Genomic DNA, 15,088 nt, shown 5'->3' on the forward strand with positions numbered 1-15,088 from the left:
TTGCCGGCAATGTGCGCAGCCAGACATCTTGGTGAGGTTCACGCGCTATATCACTGGCAATTGAAACAAAGAGTCACTTTTGAAAAATTCCTACCTAACTTATTCCACTGATCAGATATGTTCTTTCGTACAGGATATGGTGGTGACTCTTCTATCTTTGGAGGGAGGGGTATATACAGTCATCTGCAGATGTCGTGCTCCCACCCCCATCTCATATACCTGATGCTGGTGGTTTTTAAAAAGCTATTTGCTCCTGAGGATTTTCTTATCCTTGTGCTGAGCACTTTTGGGCTCACCACATATCTAAAAATGGGCATTAGGCAAAAATAAATAGGCCTTTCAAATAAGCTTTCTAAGTGCAATGGAAATATGGCGATAGAGGCTCTAAAAGAGCCTCCCTATACCTGGTCTTTTCTAGACTGTATGTTTTTCAAGCACATGATGGAACTCATGCATGCGTTTCTAATGCAGGAAATATTCCTTACTTCGGCAGGGTCAGAAAACCCGCATATCGTGATGATAAGTGATCTGTGTGGTTTTTAACCCCCTTAAATACATCTTTAGGGGGTCATCTAGCACTGAAGGGGTTAAAAAAACTGTTTATGTCATTCAACTGAAGAGGCAATGGGGGTAGACGTATAGAGAGGACTGTGTCAAACCCTTCCACTGAAGAAAGTAGCTTCCCTTCCTCTTAACTTATTGTGCTTTCTGTACGTCTTCAGTGCTCTTTACAACTAACTTATTTTCAAAACACAGCCGTTCCTGTAGTCCCTACTTTTTTTTATTTAATTAATTAATTAATTAATTTCCCTCTTTACCAACTTATCCAAGTAACAGTAGCAGATAATATATTTTTTACAACTGGAGCAATATAGCAGTAGCTATCTACGAAAACAAGGCCTGTCTTTTTTATTTTTTTACTGTTTTGTAAAAAAACAACTATTATGTTCACATGACCTGTGTGTCTTTGGACAACATTTATTTAGAGAAAGGCGCAAAGCAAAAAAGGGAGCAAATTTGCACTTTGGCAAGGCCACTTTGCACTACAGAGAGGGGGTAAATTTATAATGTGCTGATAAATTTAGAGTTGGGATGGGGCATGTACCAGTTCAATTGCAGTGTAAAACTAAAGCTCTCAAGTATACGTGAGCTACATTCAAAAGCAGCCAGTATGCTCCATGCATTCAAAAATAAATAACTGCAATTGCATCTTTTGCATTGCAACATGGTTTGTCCAGGATTTGCTCCTTTTTGGTTTGCTCCTAACTGTAAATGAAGATCTTTATGTGTATACACAATGAGCAGACTCATGCAACCTGAGTCATATTGAAAGTGTCGCCTAATGGAATGCATGTGACTTATTGTAGGCAAAACACTTTTGTGAAAACTGCCACATATAAACAACTTGTTTCATTACTATGGGTCTGCAAAAAATGATCTTTGTAGGATTTTGAAGAGGGATTACATATGTAAAATGCCTAGTAGAATAAATATGGTATGGTACATATATCCTGCCCTAGTGCATTCTCTAAAATACATTGTACATTAACTATACAATTATCCCCTTTACATGTCATTGTGTCCATGGTTTTAAAGTTTAACTATAATTAAAAAATATTTCTGATTTTATAAAACAGGATGGAATGTATTGTCTAACCATCCCTTAATTTTCAGAAAAACTATGTTTACCCAGAAGACCGTGACTAATGTCCTTGTTCTGACAACTGGATGTTACCATATGTGTCTTGGGGGTATATTTACTAAACTATGAGTTTGAAAAAGTGGAGATGTTGCCAATCAGATTCTAGCTGTCATTTTGTATAATGTACTAAATAAATGATAACTAGAATCTGATTGGTTGCTATAGGCACCATCTCCACTTTTTCAAACTCGCAGTTTAATAAATATACCCCTTAGTCTCCTATATGATTTGCTTTGCCCAAGAGAGTTTTTGTCGCATGAAATCTACATATTGCAGCTGCCATTTTCTCGTAGTCCATGTGTCCTTAATAGCCCTAGATTAATACATCACTAGGAATGTGCACTGTAACTGTTTTAAAGTATTTAATATCCAAAAGAAAGTATGTGTGTCTCATCGATTGACCCAATCTTAAGTGAGAATTCGACTCCTCTTTAAAAAAAAAATTTGACTGCAAGTATTCAGCCCACTAATGTCAACACTTTGGTTTATACTTTCCAATAGCTCCTAATTTCTGAGCCCAAAAAGTTGCGTGGCCTATTGGAATGGTGACTGAATTCTAGGTGTGTATTGGAAACATCCTTGGTGGGGCTTGTTTGCCCATGATATTTGTTTTCAAATTTTAGGAGGTATGTTAATTAAATAAACACTGCGTATAAACAGCCACGCCCTTTAGAGGGGCGTCTCATATCATAAGGATATGCCTTTTTGGAGGCGTAAATTTACGTGCCTCGTTGGGCTGGTTGATGATTATGATGCCATGTACTGTATACAGCTATATGCTAACTTTAAAGTTGTATGCACAGTTATGTGCAATTCAAAATACAGCCACAATATCGTTCAGATATTCGACAGATATTAATATTAATAATATATTATTAATAAATAATACAGGATTGGATATTAATCTTTGTTCTCTGCATTGGACATATTTGTATTCAGTTAGTAGCTCTGTTATATATACAATGGCAGGAGAAATAAAAACGTTCAACTGCATGATACAAAATAGACATATTACATAGTACATAGCTGAACACAAAAAGAAGTTTGATGCGATGCACTGAGAAAAAGTTGCAGTAAACTACGTACAAGCTAATGCATCACAGGTGATATCAAGATTGAAAACCCATTCAAAGAAAAAGAATTGAAGTTTCCTATTGCCGTTCCAGGGGTGTTAATTTGCAAGTCAAGTACCTGAGTCATCAATCGCTTCTTCCTTTTCAATTATTTTTAGAAGCAAAACACAAATGTTACATTATTACATGTCCACAAGATTTATGATTTGTTTTATTTTATTTTTCTCCTGCCTAGATCTTCATCCCCAGGAGAGAAGAAAAGAGTTTTTCAATACACAAGAGCGAAGGAGGGATTTATACTTTTATTAAGTATTTCAATTTTTTGTTTGACTGGTTTTGTTATTAAATCATATTTGGTGCATGTATAGTACAGGACATAATCCGATCATCCATTAGGCAGTCTAGGTTTCTGCCTAGGGCACAGTGGACACTGAGGGACCCAGATTAACCTAACCTATTTTTGCTTTGTGTTTTTGACAAATATGAAGGAGAAGGAGGCCCACACCAGTATTTTTCCTAGGGCCCTGTGTGGTCTTTATCCGGCACTAGTAAAGGACATTGTACTGGAAAATGCACCAAATTTGTAAATGCGCGTTTCTTGGAATTTATAGTCTATGTATAGAGCGGGGATAATGACCAATATTGACTCAATAAATGCTGCTGTGTGGTGTAGTTGGTGCATGATTGGGAACAAGGCCAAATTCCACCAATTTTGCTGCCATATATAGAGTCAGACAAATATTTTGCAGCACAGTTTGTAAAATTTCGCACATCTCTATCTCACTTGTCATGATGACTATTCGGGGGCCGCTGTTCCATTGAAGTCCGGGGATACTATTTCAGTTTACATTGGTAGAATAAACAGTAGGTACTGTAAACTATGCAGAACAAGCAAATTGATATATTTCCATTTAAACATTCAGAACAAAAAAAATATATATTTTTGTAATGCTTCACTCGGTCGAATAAGGTTTTTGTAAGTCGATTGCAACGTATATATTGTGTGTAAATTTGTTATCGTTCTCATGTTTCTTTTCTCTTTTGTAATATATTTTCAAAATGGCAATGTATATTACATATTTGATTTTATCAGTAATATATTTCAATGGTAAGAAAATGACTCAAAAGTCAAACAAATGTAATAGAAAATAAAGGAAATTCTTAAAAATAAAACTGTAAAATAAATATAACTTAAAAAATTTCAATAAAAATACTGGATTTAAAATAAAAATAAAAAATATAACTGTTTAAAAGTTTACTCTTTCACATGATAAAATACCCTACAGTTTAGCCTGTTTACCATGCTGGCCTTATGATTGGGTTTTTGTGATGTATTATTTTAAAGATATATGTTGTAACACTGTACCTCTCACCTACATGGGGTGGAGACAGCAAATGTGCTTACTGAGCCAATATTTATGTCAATGCAGATGATCAATTAATTAGGAATCAATGACATCACTGAGGAACTTCATGACCAATATACATCAGTATTTATGAGACATTGGAATAGTGAATAGTCTACATTCTCAGGAGCATAGAGCACAGTCTCTAGTGCAGTTGGGCAGCGTCATAGGTAGAAAACAAAGAGGAGGGGTAGCAGTGTTTTTCAAAGTCTCCAGTGACATTCAGGAGAGCTCCATTCCTCCATTGCTGAAATAATAGGTCTGGCAGGCTTGGTATTCTAAATCTGCAGTCACATTGTACTGTGTTATATAGGTAAAACACAAAGAGGAGAACTCCATTGCTCCTTTGCTAATTGTCATGCTAAAATAGTAATAATAGGTCTGGCAGGCTTGGTATTCTAAATCTGCAGTCACATTGTGCTGTGTTATATAGGTAAAAACACAAAGAGGAGAGCTCCATTGCTAATTGTCATTGTTGAAATAGAAATAATAGGGCTGGCAGGCTTGGTCTTCTAAATCTGAAGTCACATTGTACTGTGTTATATAGGTAACTGTTGAAGAATCTTCTCATATGATATGATTCTCAAGCCATTTCATGCATTGTTCAAAGAATCTCCCCTCCTCCCAGCCACATGGCAACATTAGCTATTTTGCATGTGTTTGCAAAACCCCACACACAACTCAGGTATCACAGCTGTTATCTGAAACTGACCAAACAGAGACATAGGAGGGTGTTGGGACACTGGGAGGGTCACTTGCTTTTTATTGTGGAACACACGCACACACTGCTGCTAGGGAGGCTGGGAGTTTCCGGGTCTGAACTATAAAAAGCCAGACCCGGGATTACCCCCTTTTCTTGCTGCCTGCTGCCCCTGGACAATGAGCACTACACTACAGAAAATACACTACACTACAGGAAAGAGTTAATAGGAACACTACACTAATAGGGACACACTACACTACAGAAAAGATATATATATTACACTATACTTTTCTAAAGGATTACACTACACTACAGAAAAGATACATTACACTACACTACAGAATATATACATTATACTACAGAAAACCTACACTAAGCTGCAAAAAAAAAGGATTCTATGCTGCAGGAACATTCCCTACACTGCAGATAAACAATTGGATCCAGGATACAAGGACTTGATAAGTATCATTAATATATATATATTCATAAAGCTATATGTGTATTTGTAATGTGGATTTAACTATTTATATACATATAACTGTGTAGCTATTGTCTGATATCTGCGATAGTTAAATCAATATTATAAATACTGATTCTTATCAAGGATACATATGTAAATCAAGGATAGTGTAAGGAGAAAGGTGGTGAACCTAGGGTTAATTTTATATTGATATACAATGTTATGATATATGTGTGAACTGTGAATACAAGCTTTTCTGTGTTAACAGTAAAATACTTTGATTTAAATATATACATATGTTGTGAGTATTGGTTATTTATAACAAATATATACTGTGAAGTACTGCTGAGATACAGTGATTATTGGATAAATAGTTCTGTAAAGCTTAAGTGTTATTTAGTGTGGTCAAAAGACTGAGTAAGGCAATACTGTGTAAGGAAAAGTGCATAAAATTGTGATTTTTATAGTGAGTGTATCTAAGAACAGAATAGGAGGATAACGTGCGCATGTAAGGCGTTACCACAGGTCCTTTTACAGTAACATACAAAGAGGAGAGCTCCATTACTAATTGTCATTGCTGAAATAGAACTAATAGGGCTGGCAGACTTGGTCTTCTAAATCTGTAGTCACATTGTACTGTGTTATATAGGTAAAACACAAAGAGGAGAGCTCTATTACTAATTGTCATTGCTGAAATAGAAATAATAGGGCTGGCAGGCTTGGTATTCTAAATTTGCAGTCACATTTTACTGTGTTATATAGGTAAAACACAAAGAGGAGAGCTCCATTGCTAATTGTCATTGCTGAAATAGAAATAACAGGGCTGGCAGGCTTGGTCTTCTAAATCTACAGTCACATTGTACTGTGTTATATAGGTAACACACAAAGAGGAGAGCTCCATTGCTAATTGTCATTGCTGAAATAGAAATAATAGGGCTGATAGTCTTGGTCTAAATCTGCAGTTACATTTACTGTACCATAGCTCACACAGAAACAGGAGAGGTGGCAGGGTTCAGTGCTGAAACAGAAATTGTAATTATAGGGCTGTCAGTGTTATTAAAGGTTTCCAGTGACATTCTACTGTGCCATAGCTCATACAGAAACAGGAGGGGTGGCATTGTTCTTGTCACTCTCCAGTCTCAGTCATGATGATACTAATCCCTCTACCTCATGTGCTAAAGTTTATGTTGAAGTGCATAGTGGTTTTAAGTCAGGGAAACAAAAATGTAAATAAAAAGCTTGTTCCTTTTTAAAGAAAAAAACACCTCGCTAATAAAGGTGAAAGTTTACTGTAGGAAATCATAAAATTGGCAACATGCCATTCTACCCAAAATATTACCAAGCATACCAGCATCAGCTAACTCCCTTCTCTCAGTTAGATCTAGCACCTGCAATCTACACTGTTATCATATTCACCCTCACCAGTGTGTACATCATCCTCAAACAATACTAATTCATCCCCGCTGGAATCAACCATCAAAGAAGCCTGTGTACTTTGATGTAATTGCCAGTAATGGCCTTCCTTATGGAATCTTTAGTTCATTTTACGGAAGAGCTGTCACGATTTTTGGGCAATTGTTTTAGACCAGACCAAAGGTCAAAATGTTGTGCAGACTCATCTGCATCACCACTGGGTTTCTTGGGAAAGCTTGTTTCCTAGCAGCAATTTCCAGAGAAACTGAAGGAGGAGATGTCATTGTGTCATGTACCACTTGAGCTGTCAGCTTGCTGACCAGGAGCGCATTGCATCTCTTGAAATCTGGGTCAGTTGGAAAGAAAGAAAAGACATAGCTCTTAAACCTAGGATCAAGCACAGTTGCCAAAATGTAATGATCCGATTTCAAGATGTTGATAACTCTTTATTCCTGGTGAAGCGAACAAAGTACTTAATCTACAAGTCCAACATAATTAGCGGAATTGCTTTGTTTCATTTCCTCCTTCAATTTCTCTTGCTGCTTTTCAAAAAGTCTAATTAAGGGAATCACTTGACTCAAGCTAACAGTGTCTGCACTCTCTTCACAGTTGACTACTGCAAGGGGTTTCAGCACCTTGCACAACACGGAAAGTATTCTCCTCTGTGCTGGACTAAAGTACATTCCCCCTAAATTCTATTCTTCTTGCAGCTGCTGCATTCTCCTACATGCTGTTGCAGAATCCCGAAAATTACCCTAAATATTTAGGGACACAGACAGCATCTCCTGCATGTCATTGTCATTTTTTAAAAAGTTGTGTACCACCAAGTTGATTGTGTGAGCAAAACAGGGAATGTGATGGAATCCTCCCCCCCCCTCCCCCCGCTGTAATGCTCTAACAATATTGGTGGCGTTATCAAAAATCACATATCCTCAGGAGAGTCCAAGCAGGATAAGCCATGACATCTCTTGGTTTTTCAAACAGGTTGTCAGCGTTATTGTACCTGACCTGTGCCTTGTCTCGTCTCTGATAACCACCTCTCACTCCCGCCTTCAAGACTTCTCCCGTGCTGCTCCCCACTTATGGAATCCCCTACCACGCTCAATCAGACTTTCACTCAGTCTTCAAATCTGTAGATACTCTTTGAAAACCCATCTCCTTCTTTTAGAGGTGACCTTATCCTCGATAACACTATTCACACTAATGCACCCTCTCAACTCACCAAGCTCCACTCTGAGCGACACTCGCTCCTCTTGTTTCAGCTGTGCTCTCTTCCCTTTAGAATGTAAGCTCATTTATGAGCAGGGTCTTCCATACCCTTTGTTTTCCTGTCTCCATTCATTTTGTCTGCTTTATCTGTTCTTGTTTTACGTATGTCTTGTTTTATGTATGTCCTTGTCTTCCCTACTGTACGTCGCTGTGGAGCACTGTGGTGCTTTACAAATCTACAATAATACTAATAATACCAATAATAATAAGCCTCTTAGTGAAGCAGATGATACACAGAGTAGCCTGCCTCTGAAACATGCAACGTTCTTGGGTACGTGCTGCTGCTGTCCCTGCTGGTGAAGATCTGCTTGTTCACATATCTATGGTTAAGTGTACAGTGGGTAGAATGGCATTTTGTAGCCCAATGATTACATTTTTACGAACCTTCTGGTAGAGGTGAGGAATAGTTTTTCTAGTAAAATGGTGCTGTGATGGAATTTGGTAACGGGGACAGAAAACCTCAAGTAACTGTCTAAAACTAGCTGCATCAATAGTGGATATTAGACGCAGATCTAATACTAGCATAGTCGCCATGGCGTCTGTGATCCGCTTTGCTACTGACTGACAGCTTTCATACTTGCAAAGGATTGTTTAACAGTCAATTGCTGTAAATTACTAGTAGTCTTCTTCTTGGTCTGCTTCTGGGTTGACGATCCACCCCCAGCAGCAGGAGCAGCAGAAGTGGGCCTAACGCTCCAGCATTCTTCTAAGGAGTCCTGGATAGTCGAAGAGTCATCTCGCCTTAGAAACTTGGATGCAGGACTAACTCCGATCACTTGTGAGGATATTAATGATGAAGGTGTTGGGGGTGTAGATTGCAGGTGCTAGGATCTAGATGAGAGAAGGGAGGTAGCTGATACTGGACTGCTTGTTGTTATTTTTTAGCATAAGTTTCTGATTTTCACAAAAACTTTCCATGAACTCGCTTCAAATGGTGTAACATGGATGAGAATCCTAGATGGTTAAGGTCCCTACCTCTACTGAGTGTGGCTTTACAATGCTACAAATGGCTAGACAACTGTTGTCAGGATTTGGGTAAAAATAATTCCCCACATAAGAGGTTTATTTTTTGGTCTTATGCCCAGGCATGACAATGGCCTTCTTATCACTGGCAAGAACTGCTGCAGTCTTTATTTGAAAGCATCTGAAAATAATATTGTGACCTGTGAGGTGGTCAAAATTGACTGCAAATGACTTGAAATTAGTGTTATTGAGGTTAATAATAATGTAGGGGGAAAAAAGGCAAAATTATGTGATTTTAGCAAAAATAAATAAATCAGGATTTTAGAAAAAAAAAATTGGGATCCAAAACCAAAACCAAAACACGCAAGGGCGATTTTGCCAAAGCCAAAACAAAAACATGAAGTTAATACATATCCAAATCCAAAACCAGAACACGGGGGTCAGTGAACATCTCTACCCAAAATTGAAATTTTCAGTTTTTCTCCTAAAATACTGATCGGAAAGCAAATTGCCCTGTGCCCCAATGTACAGCAAAGAACGCCCCTTAAAAATATACCTAATTCAGCCTTCATTCTAAGATTCTCACCCTGCAAATTAAATCTCATTTTTGCACTGCTCCACATAACTAGGCAGATTTGCTAGTCATGAATTACATTTGGTATACATACCAAATTTTTTTTTGAGAACGGTGTATCTGGTTGGGGCTTTTGGAGATCTATTGGAGATCTCCAGACCTAATGGGGGGGAGGAAATATTTGGGAGATAGTGGAATATCTAAGCCAAAAAGCCAATTTATTAAAATTTTCATGTCGCTTCAAAAAGAGATCAGTTTGGGACACTGCCATCAAATGTGAAAAATACACCTTACAGCAGAACACTGTAGCCAACATGTCTTGGAGATGGCAAATTATTAGTGATAAGGTAGCAAAAGGTAAATGCAATAAATGTTTTATTAATAAAAATAAAATGATTCACTGTTTCCTATCATGGATAATCTGGGCTGTCAATCAATCCCTTCTGTACTGTAGACATGACATTTATACATATTGATCACCAAGGATGACAATGATGTACATATTTAAGCCCTATGATTTCTATATCAAAATGATATTGAGCTTCTGCTTTAATATTGGCTATAAATATGGGTATGGAATTCTTACATTAATCAATGTTTTAGAAATAAATACAATATCTAACTTTAACAGAGAACCATAAGAGGCTGAATAACAAAAATATGTCCATCTAACACATCTCTATGTTTGCAGAGAGAGCGCTAAGGTCAGTTTAATGTCCCCTAAGATAGTAATCAGTAATGGAAGAAGTTCAGGCCAGTAAAGTTTGCCCTGTACAACCCGTCTCCTGTAGGAGAATAATGTCTGGATAATGGTTTTTAATATATCCTAAAATTAATGCTGTTTCAAAGTTATTATTTAGTCCTCAAAACATCCCAGGAGAGAAATGTAACTGGTTCAATCCTCCATTTTTTGAGTTTTTAAATATTTTTAATATATATTTATCCATTTCTGCATTAAACCTCTTTCATAGCTCGTAGTAGAGTTAATAGAATAATGTTTGAACAGTGTTATTAATAAATGTAAACAGTGCATTTAAAAAAAAAAGTAATTAAATACAAACACCAATACAAGTTAAATTAAATACAGACATCTATTGTTTTTCCCTTTAAACATCAAATGGGATTCTCTCCTGCAGTATTCCAAATTAACCGGTCAACTGAGTAATGTGAATAGATGGCCCAGACTTTGTATAATAAAGCCACGATTATTTAAATACTATGATCTGGAGGGGTCAATATGCAATCAGCCAATCAGAAATGAGAGAGAGAGATAGAGAGAGAGAAAGCGCCTATGTAGAGAATTGTTGCAGATAATATAATGTCTGGTTGCAGGTCATTGTGAAAGGAGGAGGTTCAGTTATTTTATGCTAAATTAATTTTCCTTCATTTGTGAACGCTTATTACACATGAAGGCACATAGCATGTATTTGAAAGCAAGGAGTATTCACTGTGTAATTTATGAAATGGAGTTAGTGAAGATTCATAATGGTTATTATCACAGACTAGCAGATATAACCCTAATGATTACCCTTGTGCCCAAAATCTGTAGCCTTATCCTAATTTTCTCAATAACTACATGGTGGTTTATTTACTAAAGTGCGGGTTTGAAAAGTGGAGAAGTTGCCTATAGCAACCAATCAGATTCTAGCTGTCATTTTGTAGAATGTACTAAATAAATGATAGCTATAATCTGATTGGTTGTTATAGGCAGCATCTCCACATTTTCAAACCCGCAGTTTAGTAAATATACCCCCTAGTGTACTAAATAATAACTGTATGATACAGAGGATAATACAGTCTAAATTTTTCATAAATATCGTTGGTTAAGTTGATCAACCTTCTAGGTCTGTTAATGCATACGGGAGCCAAACAGAATGTTATTATAATAAGTATGCTGCAGTATTGAATTTGTATAGTTACTATTATTTTGCAGTAAAATGTATTTTTCATTGCTTTATTAAGTATATAACATTTTGGAGAAACATTTTATTATTTAGTTTGGGTACACCATATTCTGTTAATCGGATGTCAAATGTAAAACTTTGGTATGGTCCTCAGAGCTTTGCATAAGTAGATCTCTCAATTGTATAGTTTACTAACCATTTTGACATTGTAATTATTATTATAGCAAACAGGTCAAGGATTCTATAAATAAATAGATAATTGTGTATTTTTTGTCCTCCGGTGGTTTCTGGTTCAGTTTGACACACGGCGTTACATATGGGATTGTAGGTCACATTACAGAGTTATAACCCCATTGCAGGTGGCACGCATAGTTTTGATTGGCTGAAGGCTCTGGTTTCACTCTAAAATGGTTTTATTGCCTGGTGGAAAAATATAATTGCATGTTGGGAATCAGGAGCTCAGGAACTGTAGTCACTAGGGATTGACAAAATGTCAAGATTCAACAAGAAGATGTACAGAAGAAAATCATATGAGGATAAAATGCATAGCGTATAAGTATGACGTTTTTGGAATATGTATTTAAATTTTATTTAATTTTTGGGCTGTAGTAAAGTAACTTAAAGTGTATCCATTACCTTGACAACATGGAGACCACCTTGGATACTGAGACTGAAGAGAACTTATTTGAGTGTAAAGCCAGTCTGCGTTCTAACAGTGAGGCTCTGGAACCGCGTGAATGTTGAATGAACTGACAGTCCAATGTAAAGCCAGTCTTTATTCCGAGAGAGAGGCTCTGGCCCCCTGTGAAAGCAATGGGGAGCCTGAGAGATGCTGAATGCATGAGAGCTCTATATCGTAGAGTGCAGTACAGAGTGTAGTAGACTTGACCTGTTGGGGAATCAGTTTGCGATGGCTGTGAAGCCCAGGATGATATCTAGCAGATAGAGAGAGACCCACTGATGAGTGAAAGCAAGATGAGCATACAGAGGCCAGTAATACACATGTACAGTACTGAAGCAGAGATGTAACACTCCTATAGGTAGGTGTTGTTGAGTGTAATGCAGATCGTACCTGGTCTCCTGATGCACTTCTTTGAATCACTAAACAGCAATGGGACAGAAAACCCTCAGGTCCCCAATACAAGTAGGACACCATAAAACGTAAAAAATCTGTTGATTAAACATAACTTTCAGCCAAATGTTCTGTACATTTGTTCTTATAAATTAGGAGGAATAAATAACACTCATATTCTGATAAATATGTGAAACTATTTGTTGTTTTCCTGTTAGAGTAATTGTCACATGCAAACAGGTAAATATATATCACTGTCTCATTGTGATGAGTATGTAGTATATCTAATGACTGATTGTTAATTTCTGTTGAATTCATGTATGCCCATGTGAATATTTTATGTAACCGTGTAATGTAATCTTAACATGTACTGAATAGCAAGACCAGGGAGAGATAGGGTCTTGGAGGAGTTTGAATACCAATGTTGCTCTGGGAAGAGAAGAGAGGATTATGGTATAATACAGGTCTAAAGCAAACAGCCTAAATCAGCTGTAGATTGAGTAATCACTTTCAGGCTTTTTAAAGAGAAACTGGAGCACAACAGATCACTTCCTCTGATGAAATCACCCGGCAGGTGAAGAAACGCGTCAGTTGACTTGAATATCACACTGAGCCGCTGGACACCCCAGTTCCATCCATCTGGCCTTCATTTCAGTGAATTTCCCGAGACCGCTACCACTTCAAGTTGTTACATCTTCACACTCTGTGCTACAATCGTATCAGCCGCCCCTCATTGGATTGGATCATTCAGCTACGGCTTCATTACAGGCTCCACGGAGCTCCATGTCATGAGGAGTACAAGCGCACAGACACCTTTACGGGACTGAGAATCGGACCAGGTCTGTAGTGCGTCCCCTGCCCTGGCAGTTCAGTGACATTGTCTTACTTCACAGAGTTTACATTCTATTTGTGGTATTTACGGCAGAATCATCTCCGGGATTCACGGGCCAGAATTATAGAAGTGGTGCTCTTTCTATTTTTGGTGCTAATCACCTTTGTATTAGTAGTGTGGCCACACTCGTACCAACAACATGGCTCCACTTCATGTTTTGTGACTGGGTTATTGGACAGTACTAGTCCTCTATTGTGGGACACCTTATTTGCCATCTATCAGAGAATCATTCATTCGAATTCTATCATCTCTATTGTATGGTGTACCATTGCAATAGATTTATTTGATGCTCTGTCTTTCATCCACTGGCCAGTGTTGATTTTATATTGCATATTTTATGGTTGATTTATATATATTTTTTATTAAAGTGTTCATTTATACCACACGGATTGATGTGTATTTTTCATATGTGTACATCAGTTATCAGCGCTGTTGTTTGTTTTGTTGTAAACCATCTAGCCTGAACAGAAGGAGCAAAGGTGAGAACTCAAGGCCCCGTGAACATTCCAATCTCAGGACATCCCTAGCACTTCGAAAACCCTGTGACATTTGGGAGATCAATCTGTCTTTATTGACAGCTAAACTCCAACGGTGGGGGCGATGTGGAAAAAAGGGTTTAAAATCTTCTGCTTTAGACATCAGACTGTACATTTTCATGATCGAGTCTACCAAGACTGAAATGTTCCATGCTTCTCAAATGTGTTCCCTCACACATCAGGACCTAGTAAGTAGCACTCTGGTTTTATTTCCTATTTTATTTTCTGAAACTCATTTGTGTAACATATTGTATGTCTTGTTATTAATTTTTGTAAATAAGCCTTGGAAACAATTTTCATATTAAATAAATTTAATCTAGTGTATTCTCCATGATTCTTTGTGAACTTACGAAGCCCAGGAGGCTCATACTACATGTTTATGTGATTTAAGTGTGAAACATTAATAAGTGGTTTTGGTGAATGTAAGGACACCATAATAAATCCTTTGGGGTGCCAGAAAAGGTGTATTCATTACTAAGTGATTAAGGTGACACCAGTCATGGCCAGCTGTTCAGATTGCTGTATCTGGGACAGCCTGTGCGTTCGTGACACTCATCCTCTTCTGTTATCTCTTTCTATCTATCAATTTCTCTTTATAATGCTATCTCTCTCACACTTTTTAATATCTGTCTCAGATCTCTTTCTCACTGTGTCTAACCACTTTTGTTCACTCCTCTGTCACTCTATCAGTTTTCCTGGTCACTGCTGCTGTCACTCCAGTACGTGAGCTGTCTTTTTTTTCTGTTTTCCTCTATTTTCTCTTTTCACAAGGCTCCTCAGTCCTCTCTCTGTTACTCTGCTTCCTTGAATCACCGTCTCCACAGTTTCATAATTTTTCCTGCCACACAAAACACAGAACTTTCCAGCAGCCCTCACAGACTGGGCTTTTCTGGGTCTTACAGTCTCTCCAGTATCATGTTGTGAAACAGTCCTGCTCCACTGGGTCCTAGTGCCCAACAGTTTCTAGGTATCACAGAGAGAATGTGAACTCTTGAGACAACCCGTGTATTGTAAAACAAAACTCAGCAGGAGAAAAAATAGATGTAAAAAAACTGCAATTATTTCAACCTATGAGATTGTCTGGTGCCCATCTTTCTTAGCACCTTTGTTTATGCTGCATT

General features: G+C 37.5%; 1 protein-coding gene across 2 annotated transcripts in view; it reads left to right on the plus strand.

Moving 5' to 3' along the window:
• Window positions 1–5,637, plus strand: part of VGLL1 (vestigial like family member 1) — a 31,310-nt gene extending 25,673 nt beyond the window's left edge. The window contains exons 4-5 of one of the 2 annotated variants that reach the window (XM_075187290.1): window positions 2,204–2,262; window positions 3,011–3,088. In XM_075187290.1, coding sequence (XP_075043391.1) covers window positions 2,204–2,217 — 14 coding nt within the window. In that variant the 3' untranslated portion in view covers window positions 2,218–2,262; window positions 3,011–3,088. Of the gene's footprint in view, window positions 1–2,203; window positions 2,263–3,010 lie in introns of both variants that reach the window. The other variant, XM_075187289.1, reaches the window with a different exon arrangement.
• Window positions 5,638–15,088: the final 9,451 nt, after the last annotated feature.

Source organism: Mixophyes fleayi, chromosome 9, assembly GCF_038048845.1.
Source record: "Mixophyes fleayi isolate aMixFle1 chromosome 9, aMixFle1.hap1, whole genome shotgun sequence".
NCBI lineage: Eukaryota > Metazoa > Chordata > Amphibia > Anura > Limnodynastidae > Mixophyes > Mixophyes fleayi.